Below are 25,620 nucleotides of genomic sequence, written 5' to 3'. Positions count from 1 at the left end.
AAGACAAATGCAAACTGTGTGGCAGTAAGCTGTTACCCAGTTAGTGCTGTTTATGATGCCACAAATAATTTTCTAGTCAATTAATATGGTTTAAACAGTTTGAACGTTATATTAAATATTAATGGTGGCAGTTGGTTTTACCAATATAGTATTATAAAACAAATTCCAAGTCAGCAAACCCATGATCTGTCATTAAAAAAAAGGTAACACTTTATATTAAGGTGTTGCTTACTAATGCTATATAAATGTATAATATATGTGTAATAACTATGTTACAAAGTTTTAATAAAGCATTATATATGGTTTATAATCATACAATAGCATAGATGCAATTACGTTTAAACATCCCAAAGTACAATAGGTGGCCAAGAACTGTCCCCTTTATATAAACGTAATTCTGTTTATGGCTATTGCAGGGTTAAACATCCCAAAGTAGGTGGCAAAATAATGCCCCCTTTATAAAACAGTAATTCCGTCTATGGCTATTGCTTGGTTATAAACTATATATAATGCTATATTAAAACTTTACAACATCGTTACAACATTTATTATATGTTTATAAAACATTTATAAAATATTAATAAGTAGCACTTTGATATAAAGAGTTACTAAAAAAGGTTATATGAAATTTATGTCAGTTTTAACAATTTTTGGGGTGAAACAAATGCCCACTCAATTGCGAGTTTTGAGACTCAAGACACAAACAAGTCACATTGGGTGTTTTTACATTACTGGAAAGTGACATTCAGTAACACTTTAACTACACTGTAATTACACTGCAGTAACAGTCTTTACATATATGGTTGTTATAGATCCAATGCAGCAATATACTTATTATAAAATGAAAATTATTGATAGCTGCTAGCATATTTTTCAATTATATTATTGTTAGTTGCTAGCATATGTTGTAATTATAATTACACGTGAGGCTGTGCATTTACTAAGTTACTACATTTTAACTACACATGGACTTGAATAACAGTATTGATACCGTTGATTCTGTTTGAATTAGCGCAGCAACAGAATAGGTGACAACAGCTAAAGTTGCAATATTCAATATTTTCCTGCCAACTTCCCATTAAAGAAAGGGAAGCGATAGTTATGTCAATACACATTTCCGTCATCAGATGTTAACGTGCAAGACACATTTTTTCGTACTGTTTCACTAAAAGCTTAGCGTATTGTAATTAGTGGCCGTCTTTCCCCCACCCAAGTGTAAACACACTCGTATTCTAAAATGTATTGAGATTCTTGTTGCTTGTAAGTAAGTTACATTAGCTCTTTGACTTTTAGGGCTATCACATTTCTTAGAGGCCTATATAAGCCAAAAACCACTTTGTGGATCATTTGGCTTCTGATCTTAAAGTAACCTGAGAAAGTGGTTTGCCAGACCATAGTAAACAATGAAAAATGCAACAATCCGAACTTTCGTTTCCCCTGAAAATCTTGCTGACTTGGCATTTGAGGTGAGGTAACTCACATTGGCTTACATGATAGAACTTGAAAAAAAGAGGATCTCGTTTCTGTTAGTTTCAGAATCTTCCACCTGAATAACAAATGTGTGTGATAAAAATAAACACAGTGCCGCATGAGAACAGTTAATTGCTATGTAAAAAAATTTCATTCTTTGAAAGGGTACAGTGTTTTTTTTCTAAAAGCTATTTATAATACAGAAAGGCGCCTTTAAAACAGAAGGCTCTTTACTGGAGTAATAGTGCATGCAATAGAGTTTATCAACAAAATGCATATTTAATAAAAACATTTGCTGAGTTCTGTCTAATAAATGTAATAATGCAATAATCCGCTGACACAGTCGACAAGACATGCTACAAAAGCAACACGATTGATCTGTGAAATTTGGATTTCAAGCCAGAGCCCTGATTGCCCAAAAGCTTCACTCGCACCAGCTCCAAAACACCCCTTTGCCTCTTGAAAAGTGATCCACTGTACAGTAGGTCCATGAAGATGGAGGAGGCCAGCTTAGCAGAACTGATAGTTATTTGTCTTCAGCAGGGGCTGGGCCTCCTCTCCTTGGTCACATGACTTTGGGTCTCTGTAGGGTTCAGTTTCTTCAGTGGTGGAACACTGGATGTTTTCATAGTCCTGTCAATAACAGCAAGAAAATTTCAGTGACACACTTCTGTTCTAGAAGCAGAAAACTCTGTGAATGTTTGAATATGACTCTATAAAAAGGATTTTAGCATTAATTGAACATCACAAAATGGTTTTAATCTTTAGTGCCCTTTTTTAGACTAGGAGAGCAATATTTAAGAAAGTGTTTCTTGAAAGTAAATTCTTCCTGGTGACACCATTGTTTAAATAGACATTCTGGAGTTCGATATACAGTACATACATATACTTCTGCATATCATTTTTATGTATGTTTAATCAGAAAAATCCCACTAAAATGGAAGGTTAATCCTAGTATGATTCATGTAGACCACTGAGATATCTGTCAAATGAAACCATGACTAATCATAGTGATTTTTCTGGACACATTTTATTATTGGTTGTATCTCTTACTATACCTGCTTTATTTGATCTCCCAGCAGTCTTTCAATGAGCTGCCCGATCTTGTTGAAAGTCGGTCGTTTGGTTGGTTCCAAGTTCCAGCACATTCTCATGATGTTGTATCTAAAGCAATGGAAGGCAGAGTACAAGCATGTTTTCATAAATGGCTAGCTATCCCCGTACAACACAAGTCTTCTTATGTGATATATATATATATATATATATCTATATATATAATATATATATATATATATATATATATATATATATTAAATATATATATATCTATATATATATAAAAGCTTGAAGAATATATATATTTAATCTTCTTTTGTAAAAAAGATCTTCTTTGTATTAGTGATTTAGCAGTCTGAACTTGTTACTAGTTCATTAGATACATTTACAATGGTTGCAAACTCACATACATTTCAATGTCATTTTATAGAATTTCATTGACGTGACTGAATCTGTTTTGTTGATATTTTGTAATGACCACAGATTTGTAATTCAAGTGGAACACACAGGATTAATTCCTTTGGAATTACTATGCATTGCTAACCATTATTTTAAATTGTAATGGATTCATTTATTCAAAAATAAAAGAATGTGAACTATTAGTTAACTGTGAAGTACAAGTGACAGGATTTATATTTACAACTTAAAACATGCAGAAATTCTCCAATATCTGCAAAGTGTTACATTTGGAGAAATATAGTGTTTTGTACAATTATGGGGGATATCTTTTGCTATTGTTCAATTGCTCATTACGTCTGGATAATGGAAAACACAGCCATGGAACCACAAAGCCTGTGTCAAAACACTTTATCAAAATGCGTGTTTTAATGTAGGCTTCTCAGGGGTGTAATATTCAAACAAATAGGGAAGCTCTACATATTGGTCTTCCTATGTTAAACATTGCTTTAAAGCTGCATTATTTTTTATGAAATATAAAAGAGGAACATACTGTGTGATCAGGATCTTTCAGACTTCATGCACGATCACAAATATTAAACTGAGCGTGTTTTGATTCTTTTTCATTCTGGGCATTTTAATTTTTTAATTTTAACAAATTGTTTAACTCTGTCGATTAGACTTACATTTCAGGAGAAGCATAATCAGGTCTGGACATCTGATATCCATCTTTCACCTTCTTGTAAAACTTGCTGTCTACAAGCATGCTGGGATATGGGCCCTTGCCTGGAAAAGAATATGTTTCTCTTATACAAAATCCATGCAAGTCAATAATATGTCTGAAGGCCATTTTTGTTGTTGGGAGGTAATAATGTTTACACAGTGATCACAACATGACTATAGTCCCTAATAATCATAATGATATTACTTTCCAATTCCAGTTCCTGATTCCCACTTGCTCTAAATATGGTCTATATGCAACAGCTGTAATATAACCATCATGCATATTTAGCCCAATGTGTAATCTTGGCTTCAGCTGAATCACCCTACTTCAACATTATGGGTTTCCCACCCAAACACTCATTTAAAAAATTTAATTAAATTTAAAAAAAAGAAAGCACATATGGGATGCCTACATTCAACAAAACTTTGTGTGAAACTTAAAAATCCAACCCAAAAGCCTTTCTTACAACAGAAGAACCATGCATCAAATATCTAACTTTACCAGTAAGGATGACATCATGCTTTTATATATATATATGGAGCAGCTTTCATAGCCAAATTACATCAACCTACGGGTTGTTATCACTGAGAAAGCAATGTACATTGCTTAATATCTACATCATTTGTAAGCTTTCTAGGCTTTCTAGCAAGCACTACTTTACCCAGTGTTTCAGAACATAATACACAGTATGCCATTACCTAAGGAGAAGATCTCCCAGAGTAGAATGCCATAGGACCAGACATCGCTCTGAGAAGTGTACACACAGTCAAAGATACTCTCTGGGGCCATCCACTTCACTGGGAGACGTGCCTGCAGAGCCATGGAATCAGCAATAGAGTTCATTACAAAAAAGCAGCTGTCTGCCTGCAGCACCTGATAAATATCCCAGCTACAGTACAGTCAACCAAATACATTTTATACAGTGCCAGCCCTTTTAGGCCTCTTTTCCTCAGTTCACCTGTCAGACCTTTTCCCCTACATTGCCACAATCGTAAAACTGCCAAGTAACCCAAGGTAAAGATTATTTCCACAATGTACAGTGCACCTCATTTCAAAACCGTAAATGATAGTTTGGTATAGCTACTCTCCTTGAAGGAAATGTTGCATTGGTAATTTCCAGATGTACAGGTTTTGATGTAAATAACCATACTATAGAGGCTTGACTGTGTAAATACACACATGTATTCTCACTCACGTTTCCTTTCACCACATAGCTGGAGTCATTCATGATGTCTCTCGCCAGCCCGAAGTCACAGATCTTAGCAACTCGTCCGTCAGTTAGCAAGACGTTTCTTGCGGCCACATCCCTGTGAATACACTGAACACAAACATACAAATATTAGATCACTACGGCAACCTGGCAAAAGGGTCCCATTTTATAAACATTGCTTGCCCATCACTGGCTGTCAAGGCATAAGCATTTATGAAAACAGTAAACAAAGTTTTTAAAGATCTATAATACATTAATGCCTGTGCTTATTATTCTAAGAGCAGCATTTGAAAACCAGCACAGGGATCCCCCTGGAGAATTTCCCAGGAAAAGTCCCTGAAATAATCCTTTTCAGACTGGAATTAAAAACCAAGCTGAAGCTGACAACATGGCATGCAATACCAGCTTCAGCTTGAATCAAACTAGTACAAGATGAATGGTAATCCTTACATTCTTCTCAGCAAGAAAGTCCAGACCTTGAGCAACTTGATAGGAGAACCTGAGCAGGTCATCCATGTCCAGGGACCAGTTATCCTTCTGTATCCCATCACACATGGAGCCTGAAAACAGCCAAGCGCCAAACACTGATCACACTAAAAGACAGTGTATTACAGAATCTTACTAGGGAATACAGGGATCTTTTTATTTATATAAACTGTGGGGGAACTAAGTAAGCTGTCATTTTTAAATAATTAAAATAAGAACTCTAACAGCGAATAGGAGGCACATAGTGAAACTACTGTAGAAGCCACTGTTACTGAACCCTTACTGTTAAATGCTGGCGTACATATTTTAAAGTGGTTCTGTTATTTACCTTGAGCAGATCTGGAACCATTAAAACTTGACTTCATTCGCAAGTAACCATCCGAAGAGGAGCTTGAAATACCACTGTCACTGTAATAATATTAAAATATGGAATCAGTGACCGTTTGAAAGGGCTGCCCTTTAATGGTTTGACAGAGTGCTTATTTGTTTTTATACAGTTGTACTCTCAATAAACAAGAAGCAGTGATACCCAAGAGTAGAAACATATACAATTTTCATCTTCAGTGTATACTGAAGTAGTAAAAAGCATTGCAAATTGATAGCACTCAATACAAAGGTGTAATAAAAAAGCATTAGCTGTAAAAATATAAATAAATAAATAAATAAATAAATTCTCACTTTTAAAATCATGGAATCTATGCAAAATTGACCTATACAGTGATTGATCTAAATAACACCTCTGAAATAGGATCAAACCTGCCATTTCACTTACTTTCAATGACTAAAATACAAAAACTCATACACACTGTTATAGATGTTGGTTATCACAAAGTTAACTTGTTTAATGATTTAAACAATAGCAAACACAAATGCATAGCATTTAGATCAATGGTTCCCAGCCCTGGTCCTGAAGACCCCCTGCTGGCTTTCATTCCAACTGAGCTCACATTATAAGCAAATTATCAGTTCAATTAAGTGTCTAGTTAAGTAATTGAAACCAGCAGACACAATGGGTCCTCAGGACCGGTTTGAGAATCGACCCTTATCCTTATCTTTTAGTAAAAGTACCTTCTTATGTACGTCTTGTCGATGCTCAAGTTTTTGTAGTCACTGGTCTCTTCCAGGATGGGCTCACTGACCACATTGGCTAGAAAACTCTCTTTCTTTTGCCTGAGGAGATTCAGTAGGTCTCCATAGCTACAGTATTCAGTGATAACAAGGACTGGGCCTAAACAATTGGAAAACATGTTTATTTGTAAGGGGAAAAAAATACTTAGAGTTTAGAAGACTTAGAGTTATTTAAATACTGATTAACTTATAACAGACCAGCTAACTAATCTCCAACGTACATGCCTTTTTAACACTTTTTTAAACAAGCACACACACACACACACACACACACACACACACACACACACACACACACACACACACACACACCTACCTCCATGTGTACAGGCTCCCAACAGATTTACTATGTTCTTATGATGTCCCAGGTGACTCAAGATCTTTAGTTCTGACATCAGGGCCTCCCTCTCATCACAATGGGCACTCGCTATAAATATATAGTAATTAGCAGGTCAAATATAGTGCTTATATTGGTAGCTGGCCCTTGTCTAGTTTTATCTTTCAAGCTACAGTTTGCAAATGCACTTACGTTTAAGCATCTTTACTGCTACTCGAAGCACAGTGTCTTCCTTCCCAAGACCATAGGCTGTTGCCTCAACAACCTTTCCAAATGCACCGGCACCCAGGATCTTTCCTAAAATAAATGAAGCATGGCCACATCTTTCAATTCCATTCATTTAAACATCTCAAACGGCATGCCTGCACACAAATGCAAAGGGACATGGGTATGTGGCAAATAACAAAAATGTATCTTAATGTGAGAAAAGATTGCTAGTTTATTTGTCCATTTTGTTTTCCTACGACAAGAATTGTAAATTTGATATATTATATATTTTACTGAATGTGAAAAAATTCCCATGGGAAAAAAAAGCTAACATAACAAAAACTAGAAATAAACAACTAAAGGCTATAATTACTAGACACCTTAGTTGTTGCTAATTTGGTAGAATAGACAAATGTTCCACTGGAAAAAAGAGGTGTTTATACAATCATTATCACATGCAGTGCTCAACATCATGACTACACTGCCTTCCTGTTTTCGTTAAGAACCTCGGGAACACTTTACACAAAGTGTCTCTAATTACTGTGCAATAATTACTGAGTAAATACATGTCTATGTACACATAATCACAATGCCATTATTCATAGTTATAATGTTCTTAATGTGTACATGTTTTGCATGATATAACCCTAACCTTAACTCTAAACCTAACCCTAACTCTTTTCTGACACAATTATGCTCTACAAATATCATGCGAAAAGCACATTGTTTATTGTAAATATGCATAATAGCATTGTAATTATGTTTAAGCACACTCGTATTTACTATGTAAGTACACAGTAATTAGAGACGCTTCATGTAAAGTGTTTTGAAAGCCCTACCTAGGCGTAGCTTGTCCCTGGGGAATTCCCATTTGACATTGTAGGGAAGCTGGGTTGGGTCAATGAAAGTGTAGTTGTTCCCATCACTTGCTTCAATGATCTTCCAACGGATTTCATACCTGGGTTTCTGAAATTCGAGACATTGCAGTACATCCATTAAAGGAATTTTGCTGTGACAAGTTTGATCAACATTACAATGAATGATAAATAGATGGGTTTTTTTGTAATGATTTTTTAATTACATTTTTGGACATTTTTTAAACTGTTTACAGTGTATGATAAGAGATCATTCCAAGTTCAACACCTTTCGAAACAACATATTTCATAGGTGTATAACAAATGGCAGTGCGTGAGAAGTCTTATTTATGTTATCGTTTTGTTAGCTGTAACTTATAAGGCTCTGACCTGTTTGTACTTATATAAAAGGATCATAAGAAGAATCAAGAAGAGAGCTGCCACGGCTATGGAAGCTGTGAGAGTTGGCTTGAACAGCTTATCATTAACCAAGTAGTGCCTTTCTGTAAAACAAACGGTTATGTACAGTTAACACAGCACAACAACAAAACAAAACAAAAAAACAACATTGTGTAACTACCTGTAAATGGTTTGGAGATTGCTTTCAACTTCACTCCAAATCCTAAGAACCTGCACTGAACAACTTTGTTCATTCATTCCTAATGTGTAAAATGTATCCACAATGCAGTATATCCACAGCACGGAGAAGTTATGGATAATGCGTGGATACCCTGCGCTATACTGGACCCTAGTCACTATTGTGATTATTCATATGTATTTCCTCATTCCTCACTGTAGCTACACTCATTTGAAGTTGTTCATTATTAATTTAAGAATTGGAGATGTTTTTTTTTTATTTTTATGTCATGCTAATCACAATTTGACATTCCAGTCTTTCAATAAAATGTGAGGTAAAAGTTGTGAATACTGTGTCTTACTGTACAGTATGTGTGGCCAATACTGTGCGCTCCCTTTGGGCTGGAGGATTATAGCTTTAAATACTTGTTTTAGAATTCAAGTTATACCAACTGATGGGAATTTTTTCTGTCTGTGGTTCCCAAGACCTGCTTATTTTCGTGCTCTATATTTAACTTGTACGCTAGTATTTTAATAGGAAGCAATAGATACTTCACATTTCTCATACATTCTTACTAATGGACACATTTAAAATTCAGTAATAAAAAAGGAAGGTGCATGCTTTTTTATTTTTATAACCACACATTTCTAAAATTATTGTACATAAAAACATGATGTTTTCAATGCACTGTTACTAACCTGCTAAGCATTGCTGCATGAATTCATGCTATCATGTAGACCTGTAGATGCACAAGTCTTACAAAGCTCTACCATTGCAGTTATAATACAGTGCTGCTGAACTGAAGTGAATTTAGACTATAAACTCAGAAAACAATTGGACCAGAGATGTTGCTAATTTGTTTCAAAGCATCAGTTAGCATTCCTTCAATGAACAGTATAATATTATTGTTGGTCATCTTTTACTAAGTTAAATTCTTATGAGGTTTATCTAATTAACACATTTTAACGTGTACAGCTACAGATAGTGAAGACATGATCTTCAGTTATAAAACTGCAGTAATGGCTAAAATATATATATATACACCATACGTGTGTGATATTATTTAGGAATGAGGTTAAGATAATTTGAATATATTTTTCATTGGTGAGGGACAATCGGATATAAGATATAGTCACCTAGGACTCACCTATGACTTCTGTCAGAATTGCTACATGATCTTCTCCTGCAAAGTTTGATGCCAGACATTCCACAGTCATCCTCTCATGGAATGTCCCCACAGTCACAGAGCTCTCAACCTCAATGTTTCCATTGGGGTCTGTCTGTAAGATGATAGTATTTCCTCTGAGCTGCTCAATCTTTCCTGTGTTGTTCTCTGTGCAGCTACAGTGCCAAGAATAAAAAATAAAGAAAAACACAAATTCAGTATGTTTAGCATAGTAATGTTGTAAAATGTCCAATCCTACAGTACTTACCCTTAAGTATCATTTCCACTTTCTAGATATATATATATATATATAGATATATATATGAATATATATATATATATATATATCTATAATATATATATATTAAATTTTTTTATTTAATAAATTTTTTAAAAAACCATCGTCTTTCCTCCATGTTGATCTGCTGAAAAGTTATTTACCCCTAGTTGTCAGGTGCCTGTCCAGAATACTCCATTTAAACAGTGAAGGAGCTAAAAAATTACTTTTCTACCCTGTTTTGGTAATGCTATAAAAGAGCAGCTGTAGTTAGATCATCTATTGTGAGGATCAATAAAGTACATTTCCATACCGGTCTTGGATTCCGGGACATTGGTACCACTGAATGGTGGGGGCTGGGTAACCAGAAGCTTTGCAGAGTAGCTGGTTTGTGGTATTCTGAAAGCCTACAGAAGCAACAGGCTTCTCTGCCAGAGGGACAGGAACACAAAAGCCAAATCAATAACCATTCACATAGTTAGCACACAAACATCAAGTTTGCCAGTTAGATTGTTAGAATGTGATTTTGCATTTTGTCAATTGTCTTAAATTTGTTTCATGATTTACAATATGAAAAGGACTTCTTAACTCACGGTGTATTTGAATGTGAAAGGTAACTGACGAGTTTGAGTTTGCGTTTCCTGCGTAGAACGTGTACTGGCCTCTCTCTGTTGTTTTCATCCTGTTCAGCTTAAGAACAGACTCATACCTGCATGAAACACACAACACTGGAATTACAACCCCTTCCTTACTCTGCAATGGCCAAGAAATAACCAAAAGAGGAAAATGTCATCTTTTAGGGGCTGATGCCAGGAGCTTGTTTTGCCTTATCTTGTAGTCTACTGCCTCCAGTTAGTTTAGAGTAGCTGATTAGGGCAAGACGTCAGCAGTTTTAGAACTGGCAATGCATTCCCCCATTTCACACAACTGCAGTGTTTTGGATAATAAAGATGTAGTAGGTTCCAGTTGATTGGGTTGATGAAACACTACTGATCTCAACTATTTGCTTCAGCAGTTACCAGAAAAAATTGCCAGAAAGTTGTCCTATGTTTGATGGGCATATACCCTGATGAAGGCTTTGCAGCCGAAACTTTGGCTTCTTTCTCAATAAATTTTGTAAACGTTTAGGAGTATGTTTGAGCTTGCAGCTTCCTTTTTTCTTCGTTGATGGGCTTTATTATCACAAAAGGACACTTGGCCTCCTGAATAAAAAGCAAAGAACGTTTTAGTACTAAGGTTTTGTTTAATGATATAAAGGAGGTGATCAAAACCAGAAGGGACCATACCATTTATTCACCCTTTGAAATTCAAACATACACTGAAAAAAAAAATAATATGCAATTAAATATGCAACAATTTCAAAGATTTTACTGTTACAGTTCATATAAGGAAATCAGGCAATTGAAATATATTCATTAGGCCCTAATCTATGGATTTCACATGACTGGGAATACAGATATGCACCTGTTGGTTACAGATACCTTAAAAAAAAAAAAAAAGATAGGGGCATGGATCAGAAAACCAGTCAGTATCTGGTGTGACCACCATTTGCCTCATGCAGCGCGACACATCTTCTTGGCATAGAGTTGATCAGGCTGTTGATTGTGGCCTGTGGAATGTTGTCCCACTCCTCTTCAATGGCTGTGCGAAGTTGCTGGATACTGACGGGAACTGGAACACGCTGTCGTACACGTTGATCCAGAGCATCCCAAACATGCTCAATGGGCGACATGTCTGGTGAGTATGCAGGCCATGGAAGAACTAGGACATTTTCAGCTTCCAGGAATTGTGTACAGATCCTTGCGACATGGGGCCGTGCATTATCATGCTGAAACATGAGGTGATGGTGGCGGATGAATGGCACGACAATGGGCCTCAGGATCTTGTCACGGTGTCTCTGTGCATTCAAACTGCCATCGATAAAATGCAATTGTGTTCGTTGTCCGTAGCTTATGCCTGCCTATACCATAACCCCACCACCACCATGGGGCACTCTGTTCACAACATTGACATCAGCAAACCGCTCGTCCACACAACACCATACAAGTTGTCTGCCATCTGCCCGGTACAGTTGAAACTGGGATTCAGTGTGCCAGTGGCCATCGAAGGTGAGCATTTGCCCACTGAAGTCGATTATGACGCCGAATTGCAGTCAGGTGAAGACCATGCAGACGAGCATGCAGATGAGCTTCCCCGAGATGGTTTCTGATGGTTTGTGCAGAAATTCACAAACAGTGCAAGTTGTGCAGTTGTGCAAACCCATAGTTTCATCATCTGTCCGGGTGGCTGGTCTCAGACGATCCCACTGGTGAAGAAGCCAGATGTGGAGGTTGTGGGCTGGCGTTGATGGAGGATGATGTTGGAGGCAGCTTATGGTAGAGAAATGAACATTCAATTCTCTGGCAACAGCTCTGGTGGACATTCCTGCACTCAGCATGCCAATTGCACGCTCCCTCAAAACTTCAGACATCTGTGGCATTGTGTTGTGTGACAAAACTGCACATTTTAGAGTGACCTTTTATTGTCCCAAGCACAAGGTGCACATGTGTAATGATCATGCTGTTTAATCAGCTTCTTGATATGCCACACCTGTCAGGTGGATGGATTATCTTGGCAAAGGAGAAATGCTCACCCTCAGGGATGTAAACAAATTTGTGCACAAAATTTGAGAGAAATAAGCTTTTTGTGCGTATGGAAAATTTCTGGGATCTTTTATTTCAGCTCATGAAATATGGGACCAACACTTGACATGCTGCGTTTATATTTTTGTTCAGTGTATAAGTTTTTGGCATTACATATGTACTGCGTTTTAATAGACTTAATTTATGACCAACTCTTGACGTCTTGCCATTAAACAAAAGTCCCTTTTGACCCACATTTTTTAATCAAGTTATTTAAACTCCAGTAATTTGCTCATGATTTACCACAGAAGGACACAATCCTAAAATAAAGACTGGGTTGGTAGGACTATGACAACCAATCTAAACTCCATTTGCAAGCATTCTTTTAAACAAAATCTAAATTTAAAATAAAATACCTGTTATTAAATCTGTGAAACTCTTCTTTATGACCTGAAACATTGTGTGACCTTGGTGTATCCCATCCTGATTCCAATAGTGCAGGATAGGCTTCAATCAGCACCTTGAGTTCCACATCCTCTCCCTCAGGAACCTCTAGAGTGGTGTCCCACTGGGGTGACAGCCTCACATAGCCTTCCTCTGCACAGGAACACATTGATAGGCAGTTATTGCTGAAACATCTTCACAGGAACACATTGGTAGACAATTCTGAAACATCTGCACATGAACACATTGATAACTTACTTCTGAAACATCTGGGAAAGAACACACTGATAGACACTTACTGCTGTAACATCTGCACAAGAACACATTGATAGACACTTACTGTTGAAACGTTTGCCTTTCAAGTTTTGTTTGGTAAGTTCAAGTTTTGTTTGTAATTAAGCAAGTTGCCACATTATACCCACTCAAGCAGCTGTGTAAACTACTGTTATTCCAGTATAATTTTAGTGCAGTTAGAGACTCTGTATGTGAAGTGATATCTTCTTGAGCATCATGGATGAATAGAGAATGGAGTTACAGTGCAAAAATCTGAACTTTAAAACAAAGTAGTAAACAACTTTAAAAATAAAACAATTTAGACTGACTCCAAAACATGGTTCGCTTATATAAGTATCCGAGAAAAGCAAACCTGAAATGGATGTGGCATTTTGTTTTGAAGCTATGCTTGGAAGATGGGCAGAAATAAGAGTGCTCTATTGTCTTTAGTCTTACCTACAACTTGCAAATATGTTGTGGAGCTGTTGATGCCTGCCTCATTCATGCCTATGCAAGTAATATTCCCTGTGTCCGACATGTTCACAGCAAAGATTTCAAAGATGCTCATTATAGACAGCTGGCTTCCATCGTATTTTACTTCTTCTGACACTTCAAAATTCTGCAAAATAGATGTTTATATATGAAACCTCATCTTTATTTAATGCTTGTCTGGGCTTTAATAACATCATTCAAATGTTTTTTTGTTTTGTTTTTTTTTTCTTGTACAAAAATCATGTTCATTTTCATAAAAAGAAACCAAAACATGGATGGATTAACTGCTACAAAGACAATGGTGTGTTACACAGAATTCAGGTTTGATGATAATTCAGTTGGTGCAGGGGTGCTAGATGACAATTAATTCATATACTGTAGAATATTAGAAGATTTGTTTTACAAGTTTGGGTGCATCCTGATGGGGTGATATGCAGTTGGCTAAATATTTAGCGGTATTAGGCCATTTGTATGTATTTCTATACGGAATGTTAGTCATGACCTTGTGACTTTCAGAAGTGGCTGGGCCACGAGTAAAGCGATCCAATATCAGATGGTCATGGCATGTTGCATTTTACAGTGCTACCATTATTTAAGCAATAGTTTTTAAGGTCTGACTACATCACGTGAGAGCAGCAGAAGAACAAGTACAGGTGTTCAATGATGTTGCCTCAGAGGGTGAATGTTTCAATAATGGAGTGACCCTAAGATTATTTTTACATTTAAATTGGATTGCCTGTAAGTTTTAAGACTTTTAAAGACATAGGTACCCCTTGGAAACCTCTCAAATATTTTTGACACTACAATAACAAAACACAAACGCACACAAACACAATTTGTCTAGTAAAATGTATACTATTTATGTTACAAAATACAGGTGAATGAAATGTCAGTTCCAATGAATACAAAATGAAGTAAAATTCATATTCAACACAATAAATTCAACAATATATACTACTAGACAAGTCCGTAATGCTGGTCTTAATACCGGTAATTACTTTAATTCAGTGCAGGTTCTTAGGATTTGGAGTTTTTTTTTTTTTTTTTTTTTACTACTATATTATGCGTATATTTAAGGATTTGTCACTTGTTAGTTATCAGGTGGATCTGAAATACAGTAACGCTGAGCATTACTATGAATTCTACAGTACAGTATATGCAGTATTTACAGTAGTTACACACCTTGCCTGCTGAATGTTTCCAGGTTACATTGTAATTAAAGTTTGGATTACTTGTGGAACAGCTGATTCCAAACTTCTCTCCGACAATGCGCACATGCTCCTGACGTTCAACCAATACGTATGGTGGGAAACGTAACTCTGGAAACAAGATAACAAGTCGTCAACATATGAATTCCCTTCTGATTCATACTATACACCTGTATTGTATCAGGTAGTCTAACTGATATTCAGCTATAGCTACTGTATATCCACATTGAGAGCTGACCAAGGCCTGTATTAAATAAAAGGGCATCGTCATAACCATTATCATTGTATTTATTTATTTCAGATCCAAGTTTAGACAAGGGCAAATAACATTGCAGGTATTGCTTTTTAAATTGTACATGAAAAAAAGGTAAAAGGAAGACTTACTCTGATAGACATTGAGGGAGAATGTCCTTGAGACTTTCTCAACTCCATTCTTCATGGCTACGCAGACATAATCACCACTGAACCTGGGCTCAACGTTTTTGATGGTTATTCCTCTCTGTCGATCCCCAGTGTACACCATTCCACTTGGGACTGAACTACCATTTTCCATCCTGAGGGACAAATTGGTGACTCCCGGATCAGTCAATAAACAAGGCAAGAGAACATGCACTCCTTCAGGCTTCATAATATGATTACTGTACGTCCCTGCTACAAAGAAGATCTTGGGATCTGTAAAAAAAGTTCATGAACTATTTATTGCTATTGCATTTTCATTTGTCTATTTAGGGAAGTTTTTTCCCCTTTGTTTTCCATGTGATACTACAGCATTTTACTGATAGATTATATAGGATTTTAATTGGACTGTTTTTAACAATTATTTTGTGGGATTAGGTCTGCCATCCATCTTGTGATCAATAAGGATTTGCTCTATACTAAAGCGATAGCTACCAAGTGAGGGTTGTAGATATGGCTAGTGAGAAATGCCCCAGGAACATCTCCAGGGGCACCTACACACAAACTGGACCCTTCAGTACTTAAAGAGGTAGTGAAGTGAGCAGTTTAAGTAGAAACACTGTAGGTGCTCCCGGAGCAGGTGATGTAAAGTTTGTTTGTCCTTGTGGCAGAGCACAGCTCTTCTCTTTAGAAATTGGCAGGGATGGGGTTAAATTCCCCTACCTGCCTGGGTTCATTGTGTTCAGGTGGCTGGGGTTGATTAGATGATTAGTTTAATTAACGATCAATCAGCACCCAGCCACCTGACATAAAAGGAGGCCTCTGCTTCTCATTTGGAGGAGGGAGCTGAGGAAAATTTTTATTTAATATTACACGGAAAAGAAAAAAAAAAACAATAAAGAAGGATGTGAGGGAGGGAGTGCTGGAGTAATCAAAAACAAAGGAACGGAAGCCTCTTAATCCTCTTCGTGATCTGCTCAATCCAAAGTGAAACAAAAAGTAATAATAATAGAAAAGAGCAAAGTTAGTAAGGCCTCCGTTCGTAATTAAAAGTAAATAAGACAGTCCACCCCGCACGTACTTCCCTCCAGCCTTTTTTTTCCCCGCCTCTATTCCTCAGGACCAACCTGCTTCCTCAGCTCCCTCCTCCAAATGAGAAGCAGAGGCCTCCTTTTATGTCAGGTGGCTGGGTGCTGATTGATCATTAATTAAACTAATTATCTAATCAAAACCAGCCACCTGAACACAATGAACCCAGGCAGGTAGGGGAATTTAACCCCATCCCTGCCAATTTCTAAAGAGCAGAGCTGTGCTCTGCCACAGTCCTATAGATGCTCCAGGAGACGTCGATGTTTCCAGAGTATTTTTCACCAGACAAATCAACACTGCTAATGTCAATATGCTAACCTGCTAAAAGGTTATTCCTTTGATTCCGCAACTATTCAGGACAGGGTATTGAAAGTAAGTCTTTATTAAGGAATCATTAAGATTTGTTTAACATTAGTTATGGTACCTTTCACATAAACATGCACAGAGGTAAAGAGATCAGTGCGGTTCTGATATGCACACTTGTAGGTGCCTGTAAATTCTGCTGTAGCTTTGGTTGTGAAGGTGCTGTATTTTCCATGCTTCCTCTCTAGTTTCTGGTGTTTTGCCAGTCTTGTGATCCAGATCACATCCTCATTCCCCTCACAGTGAAGGCTCAGCTGCTGCCCCACATCCAGGACTATTTCTGAGGCATCTGGGTTAATAACTGGCAGATTCAAACCTATAAAAAAACAAAATACCTTATGTATTTACTGGTTTACAATGTGGTATGATACTATAATTTAAGAAAGCAACATGTCTATGACACGCAATGCAATCTTAAATAAGACAAACAGTCAATGAACTCTTATGTCTAACATACTGCAAACCATGTGGTCTTTTCCTCTTTTAGCAGTGGCCGCAGAAACATAAGGAAACACATTGCAAAGGCGCAGCTAAATTCAGATTTCAATTCCTGTTTACCTCTCACTTCTGCTTTTACTCTTCATCATGAATGATTCAAGCACTCGTCAAGGCTCTCTCTTTACTGGGTTAGATTTATCAAGACATGCTGTTCTTTTCTGTCTACTTGAAGGCACATTTACTCCCAGTGTTTTACCTTTTGATAATAATACATATTTTTGATTATACTGTTCATAAAATATGACAATCTGAAGGTAAGCATTCCAATTACATATCCTGTAAGTTAGGGTGTTTAAAATATGTACAGTTTGGGAGAGAGAATTTCCAATAATGGGTGATAATGGACCACATTTCCAAGTGAAATATATCATTTGAAGTCCTTCGTCACAGATGGGCTGAATCACTACCTGATGCTCTATCTAAGGGCCATTAAAAGTTATCAGTCCAATTTACAACCAGATGTTACTATCAGTATTGGAACAAATCCCTCTTCCCAACGTTGATTACTGACATAGTTGTGGTACAGATCAGTCTTCATTCATGTAGTAATATTGAACACCACATTGTAGCTTTAATGAACACACTGTAGCATGTCTTTAAGAGGGTTAAGAAGATTTCATCTTTATTTTTCAATGTGTGTGACTAAGAAGTGAAGACTAATGCAATCCAGTAGTAGTGTAGAGGTCAATAACTTTAGGTTACCTGTCAATTACCCTTCAATCAGACTCTTCTGAAGAAATGCGCTCTTTGAGCCCTGAAATCATCTCATAAATATGTCCTGATTTACTGTGCAGTCCACCACTGCTGACTTTGGACAACACTAATCGCAACAAGATTAACAAATTAGGAACCAATCCCCCATATAGATAGTTCAGAGTCATAGGTGTTCTGATTTTCAAGTTTTGTTTAATGTTTTCAGGTTACAAAATTGGGTGGAATGAAAACATAGAAGTGTTAAATTGGGCCTCTGCATATGCACATAGATCAAGTAAAATCGGATCTTAAAAACAAAACAGAAACATGTGCTTTAGTTATTGATGTACTGCCATTTGATACAATTATTAACAAGGAAATGCCTTTATTGTTTTTACACAAATAATTCTGATCATCTTTTAAGAAAGTGTCCTTGATTTATAATACATGCACAGCATTAATGAAAAGATCTGTCAGGTTAATAACAACATTTCATGACACTATTTCAGGTTCAACCTTGGTTTTACAAATTCTATTCGAAAGGTAAGAATCCCAACTTTACTCTAAAATCAGAACCCCTAATCATCAATCTATTTTTATTACTACTTAGATGTAACTAAACTTCAGTAAATAAAAGCATAGTACAGTACACCAATCAGACAAACGACTATAGAACATATAGAAATATACACATGCATTTAAGCATAATATATTGAGTAGCAATATTTGAACTTTTTACTGTCATCGGCAAATAGGCATTGTAAATGTAATTATATATATATATATATATATATATATATATATAGAGAGAGAGAGAGAGAGAGAGAGAGAGAGAGAGAGAGAGAGAGAGAGAGAGAAAGAGAGAGAGAGATAGCTAGATAGATTTAATGTACTATTTCATGTATTATGCACGTTCCACTGTATTTAATGTAATATTTAGTGTATTATGCACTTTCAACTGTATTTAATGTAACATTACATGTATTATGTACTTTCCACTGTATTTAATGTATTATGCATTGTCTTTTACTCTATATCATGCATTTCTCTGTATTTGAAGTATTATGGATTATCTTGTAAAGCGCTTTGTGATGGTGGTCCACTATGAAATGTGTATATAAAATAAAGATTGATTGATTGATTGACTGCGCTGGACACATTTTTTCAGCGCATGTAAATAAGTTGTGGTACACAATGTTATATCTCTGTGATTCCTGAAGACCCTGTGGATGAATTTGACATGTCTCGCTGCTACTTGTGAGCCTCTAGACTGAAAGCCCAACAAGGAGCCTTTCTGGTGAATCTGTGTTTATTAATATGAAACACAGAGTGGCCAGCTTACTATGTTTGTGCATCAGTGACAAGTTTGTGCTAATATCTATGAGGGAAAATATGTAGTGTGATCCTGTTTGCAGTTTTCCATCTTAAATGTTGTTTTATTTTTTCACAAAAGTTTTGTAACTAGCCTTGAAACAATGTAAAGCAGAATTAAATTATTAATGAAATGTTTATTTTGGTTCCGGTCAGAGAATAATAAATGCTGTAAGAAATGGAAACTATAAAAATCTAATTTAAATTCTACATGCATGCAAACAGAGTGCCATCACTGAAAAAACCAATACAATTAAGATTTTTTTTAACAATGTATAAACAAAAAACTCCAAAATGAATCAATTCCCAAAACCTTTGTACCTCAGGAATTGCTGATTATTCAATTGCCTAACGGAATTGTGGCAATATCCTAGTGATTGTAATTACCTGTTATAATTCAGGAATTCCACATTTAGTGCAAAAATTATGTTTAAAAAGTTTGGTATGAACTGTAAAAGATTGGTTGCCAAATGCATAAAACCCAGAAAATATGGGCAGATTAATGTTCCTGTGTATTGAATTTTCACATTTTGCATTTCCTCAAGGGACTCACAAAACAAAAACAATTAAACAGCCTGCTGATGCCGTCCTCCCTTTCCCTTAAACACTGCTGCTGCTGATGACCATTACAGTCTCTGGTGTGCAATGTTACAGCGCTGGCATCATTATTCAGCATAGTTTGGGTTTCTGCTTCAGGCACCCTGGTCTGTTTAATATACCATGAAGAGTGGAAGGGTGTGACAGCTCTTCCTTAGAGCAGCGATAAAGTTAGAAAGGGACAACCGTAAAACAAGAGGCAATTTCTACAAACAAGTTCAAAACATTAAGCAGCAAATACATCTCAGCTATATAAGAAGTGACTGAAGGCTATATTAATGTTGTGTGTTTCATGATAATTGTAGGCTATGTTGTACCACATCATTCTAGAATAGAACATCCCTTTCTACACTTACAAGTACTGTAGAATATTGCTAAAGCAGACATCAGGTAGCCATACAAGTTACTGTAATGTTAAACAGCAGTGTTTACAGGGAGTGATAGGCATTGGCATTGATGGGCTTTTTAAGATCTAACTGGTCAACAGTGTTCTTTTTACTCAAATTCTGCAACCTTTACTGAGAACAACCCTGCTGATTGTCCTTGCAGATATCCTTTTTTTTTTTGGTTAAAAAGTCAATTTAAAATGTAAGCTGGATGGCATCTGACTATGACTGCAGGGACCAGAGATAATACATTAATTGTTGGACTGTTAATCCATTTCTTTTAAAGCTATTATGAAATAACACTGATGTTGCCAGATCTCACGACAACTTTTAAAATATATGAAAAACAAATGTGTTGATATCTATCTATCTAAATAATTTTAAAATAACCTTTATTAGCAAATTTTGTTGAACAATCATATAAAACATTACATTTCACAATTACAATCAGCAATCATCTCAAAACATTATTATTTTTTATAGTATTTCTAGTATTTCTAGTATTCCATCCATGGCTCTCCCTCCACCACAGAGCACACCACCCCCTCTATTCCCCACACCTCCTGGAACCCTTCAATCTGATGGGTGTTTATAATAAGCAGTCTTGAGTCTAGATGCCACGATCACTTTAAATACAGCAATCATATCCCCATGTCAGAACATCAGTTATACTGAAAGCTGTACATAATAACTTATGAATAAAGCTAACAGTCTCTATAGAGAGACTAAATCTGGTTGTTACAGGATAGCGCTGTGGCCCAATAAGTTACAGATAGGAATTAGAGACTCAGAGGCAGAAGCTTCAGTTCAAGAGTTAAAGCACACAATTATTACACAAACAGAAACCAAATAAGCAGGCAAGAGGGCCAAAATAAAAGTGGATGAAAAAAAGCAGAAAGAGGCGAAAGCTGAAAAAAATCACAGTAAGAGGTCTATCAGCTTCCCTCTAAACCGGAGCTACTATAATAGAGAAGCATATTTTAAAAGGTCAATCTTTACATCCATATATTATAATGCAGAACTTAGACATGCAACACTGTGCACAAAAACAAAAGGGCAAACAAAAAAAAAAATAATAATAATAATAATTACAGAAGTGACCTGCAGTAAACCAAAAGCAGTTGGTGAATTCTAGTATTTACCATCTTATGCAGCCTTTTCTGGATGGGAATGGGAGTATGACTTCACCTTCAGGACACCAAGGACTATCTTAACAAATGGGAGCCAGCCCAATGCACTGAAATACCTTTATGGGTCACTTCTGGGTCGTATTTTATGTCTGACACAACCTTCAAGTGTGTACTTTGTACATGTATCTTTATACAATAGAATTACTTTTTAGTGATTACCAGACTGACACTGAGCCATGGCATTAAGAATCATTGATATGATGTATACAATGCACATTAAAAGATAATGTACCTCAAAGTACTAAAGTATCCTTTACTCATTCACTGCTTCTTTGTTTCGAATTCTTTCAGTCAAGGGATTTATTCTTTTTTCTTTAACGTTGCATTTTGGATGAAAAAATACATATTAAATGATTTTCCATCAAATGTATCATTGGAGAATCATAAGGTTTATGTGCGAGGTATGTCTTTCCTATTCAATCCCCTCTTCATTTCTCAAGACATTATTTTGGTGTTGTTTTCTGTCCATCACTGTCCATCACAAGATGTCACTAGTGAGTGGGATAAATGGCCTGAAAACACCACATTCGGTAGTGTCAGGGATTCTCCTTCATGCACACCCTGTTCTACATAATACATGGGTATTGTATAACGAGAATCATTGAATGCAGGTTAGATGTGGGTTGCAAAAGTAGATACAGAAGCCACTGTGAAGACATTATGTTACAACACTTCAGATTGTACAGTTGTCTCACATTCCAAGAGTTCATTTTTCTTTAAACAAAAGTGATACATTACCCTCTAATAAACTGTAACCAGAACTTCCCAAAGGGCAGTAATACACAAAAACAGTAGCTTAGAGTAACATTTTCTCTTGTTTGTTACTAAAGTTTTTGTTCAGCTCATTAATTTGGAACCTTAACATACATGACTGGTTTCACACAACCCCCATTAGCACTAAATAGTTGTCTAAAATTGGTATTGATCAGCTTCTGTGAAACCAGCCAACATGCAACTAATTTGAATAATTTTCTGGTGTTTTTGTTGAAAAATGCATACTAAAGGATTTACCAACTGATGAATAAGTAGAAGATCATAATGTTCTTGATGTCTTTTCTGTTCAATCTCCCCGGATTGAGTTTGGTGCTAGCTTTTTGGCGTGTGTGTTTGTGTGTGTTTTTTCACAAGCTTCCACCGCTTACATGTTTCTTTTTGACATTGACGATGCTCCTGAATGCATCATTATTATAATTTAACAACAAAGATAAGAGGCAATGTTATTGTTGGAGCTATCAAGATAGTCATGCCACAACATTATAGTATACTATTGTGTACCTCAATAATATTTGATATGGCATTGGCTCTACAGTGTAAGCAAAATCCTTTAAATGGAAAAAAGGTAATAAAAAAGCTTTCTGATTATATGCCTGTTTTACTACACCAGTGATCTAAATCAGACCTGGTCTCAATTATAATTATAATTACATTACAGCAGTGTTGTTTGCTGAAATTGTAATTACAGTTACAATGCTATTTTGTTGAGTTCCAGTTATGCTATGCTGCAGTAACTGCACTTATAATAACAATTCCACAAAAAGTTACAGAAATATCTACACACATTAACATGTTTACTCGATTTATTATACCAAGCAGTAATCACAGATACAAATACAGAAACAAAGTATATAACGTGTTTTTCAAACAAAAGGGGTCACTAAAAGTGGTTCAAAGTATGAGAAGAATGTTCACTCAATGTAAAACACACCATGGAACTGGGAATGATACAAGTAGGCAGGTGTGCTGAGGTTCAACTACAATTAGAATTAGAATTACTATGTCATTCAAATTAATTCCAATTACACAATTACAACTGGAATGGACCCAGGACTGATCTAGATAGTTCCATAAGTGAAACCATACCGTTGGTCATACAGAAGATTTGGTGTGCTAGCAAGAGGAACACCCTTGTCTCATTTCCAGCACTTTCTATATTCTCATGAGAAAATCAGTGATTAGTCTTGGCTGGTTAAAGATTCACACCGTAACTGGAGTTTGAAAAATTCACAGCCTTTTAATCTGCTATGCTTGCTTACAATGACAATCCTTTATTTTCTGATTCACTTTTCTAGTTTATAAAGGAAACAACACCACATGATCCAATTGAACTTTAGCGCTATTCACAATTCAGAAAACTAAATTAACCTTTGTAGTCAGCCCTGTCATGCAACAGGCTGTAAACAGAAGCTTGCAGCTGTTTCTAAGCACGGTGAATAGTGTGGGTTAACTTATGTGCCACAAATATATTTTACACATTAAAGCACCTGCTTAAACTGCTAATGTGTTTTTACTTGGGGAGTGGGGGGTGCAGGGGGATGTTGACTGATAGGTTTAGATTTTTCTCCTTAAGGTTGAACACCTTCACAGGCTCCGAAGAACATTGTTCTGTATGACACTCCCTCGTCCCCTCTCCTCACCAATAGCTACTATCCTCTGCAATGCTAGCTCACCATATCTTAAGCCCTCTGCTTTCAGGATTTTAAACATTGCAATACAATATAGTGCTAACAAGGAGAACAAGCAAGTAATAAATCCATGCTCACAGTATACACTCATCAAACCTAGCAATATATGGGAACAGGAACAGGGGCTCTGTAAAATTACTCTTAAAAATAATGGCATCAAATTCATGTTGAATATAGCAATGATTTAGTAGGAAATGATGTAATTGACAGAAGCTATACCAAACATCAACATTGCTCCATTCTGAAATATCCATGCTGGGGTGCTGTATGATATTTACTTCATTATTTGTAAGAAGGGCAAATCAAAAACTGTCACCACTTGCTTTTCAGAGCAAATAATGTTTTTCTTACCTTGAGCTGCAGTGCAATGCAGAATCACTAAGGTTAAAACCCACCGATGCATCCTGTTGCCAAAGCAGAAGTACACTTCGGATCTTTCCAGTCGCAGAATGGACAACTACCTCTTCAGACACTTGATTGAAAATGATGACTCTGAGGATTTGGTTTTCAACTCTTAGCCAACTTCTCCTTTTGTCAACAAGGGATAGGAAATCAGCATCAAAAATAGGATTATTAAAAAAATAAAAAATAAAAAAAAGATTACAAATGCATTATGGATGTGTCTAGTTAAAGCTTCTAGAATGGAATAGAAGCTTTATTTCCAGTACATAGAAGTAAAAAGATATCACTGAGATATGTTCAGGTTACCCCGAAAATCCCATTAGAACCTCAACCAGACCACATTATTATTAGTAATGGAAACACAAACATGTTCATACCAGTGAGACCCCTGCGCTGAAAAACCTTGGGAATGTTGGATTTTGTGGGGGGGGGAGCGAAGCAAACAACACGAATACAACATGAGTTCAAAAAAACACACAACTGTAGCTAGTCATGAAGAGAAAATACTGTACTGTCTGCTTTTGCTCCTTTTGTGGAGACAAAATAAAATAAATAAAACAAAGAAATAGTCTGTGTACACCACACACTAAAAGAATGACATTAAACAGTGAATGTTTATATGTGATCTGGCTTAACATGTAAATTATTAAAAAATAATACATTACACATATTTCTTTGTAAATACTGAGAACATTAGTTTAATATACTATACTTTTACTGATTTTCATTTTTAATAAAATCTTCAGTTAGTGTGTGAATGTGATTATTATTATTATTATTGGTCAACATTATTAAAACAAAGAAGTGTCATTTTACATAAATACGAAACCAGTGTGTGGCGCTCCCTGTCACTGACTAAAATGAAGGTGAAATAAATAGAGACAGGCATACCATCAATTTCCAATTTTTGGATATTTACCATATGGTGTCTTTCTTTTTATTGTCTTTATAACCACTGACACTGGCATTATAATGAACATTATATTTTTTGAACATTATAAATTCTCACTGATGTCCATTTCTCTTATTTCTGTGGTAATTTCTGCGTGAATGAGACAGTGACAGCCTGACAGTCTCCCCTTCGACTGTTCGAGTAATGAAGTGCTGTGTACAGAAACATAGAAGGCTCGCGCAGACAAGCTGTCAGTTTGAAACAATAAGGCAATTCTATCTTTGGAGTAAGGGGGGAGTTTGCGTAGCAGCTACAAGAATATAGAATGGTAATGTACACCTCTTCATGGTGACCAC

At 36.2% G+C, this 25,620-nt stretch overlaps 1 protein-coding gene across 1 annotated transcript; it reads right to left on the bottom strand.

Moving 5' to 3' along the window:
* LOC121297264 (macrophage colony-stimulating factor 1 receptor 1-like) lies at positions 1-24,450 on the bottom strand. The gene is made up of 21 exons (XM_041223467.1): positions 24,322-24,450; positions 16,835-17,089; positions 15,310-15,597; positions 14,900-15,036; positions 13,682-13,844; positions 12,925-13,105; positions 10,481-10,596; positions 10,201-10,315; positions 9,593-9,786; positions 8,259-8,371; positions 7,854-7,980; positions 7,000-7,104; positions 6,787-6,897; positions 6,411-6,570; positions 5,671-5,750; positions 5,307-5,416; positions 4,842-4,964; positions 4,345-4,456; positions 3,609-3,708; positions 2,529-2,634; positions 1-2,103 (listed from the first exon to the last, which is right to left on the bottom strand). The coding sequence occupies exons 1-21, from the start codon at positions 24,371-24,373 to the stop codon at positions 1,981-1,983; spliced, it is 2,871 nt and encodes a 956-aa protein (XP_041079401.1). The 5' UTR covers positions 24,374-24,450; the 3' UTR covers positions 1-1,980.
* Between the last annotated feature and the right edge of the window lie 1,170 nt (positions 24,451-25,620).

The sequence above is a fragment of the Polyodon spathula genome, chromosome 22, assembly GCF_017654505.1.
Source record: "Polyodon spathula isolate WHYD16114869_AA chromosome 22, ASM1765450v1, whole genome shotgun sequence".
Taxonomy (NCBI): domain Eukaryota; kingdom Metazoa; phylum Chordata; class Actinopteri; order Acipenseriformes; family Polyodontidae; genus Polyodon; species Polyodon spathula.
The sequence above is the reverse complement of the archived record's forward strand: the minus strand, read 5'-3'. Positions and strand labels throughout refer to the sequence as shown.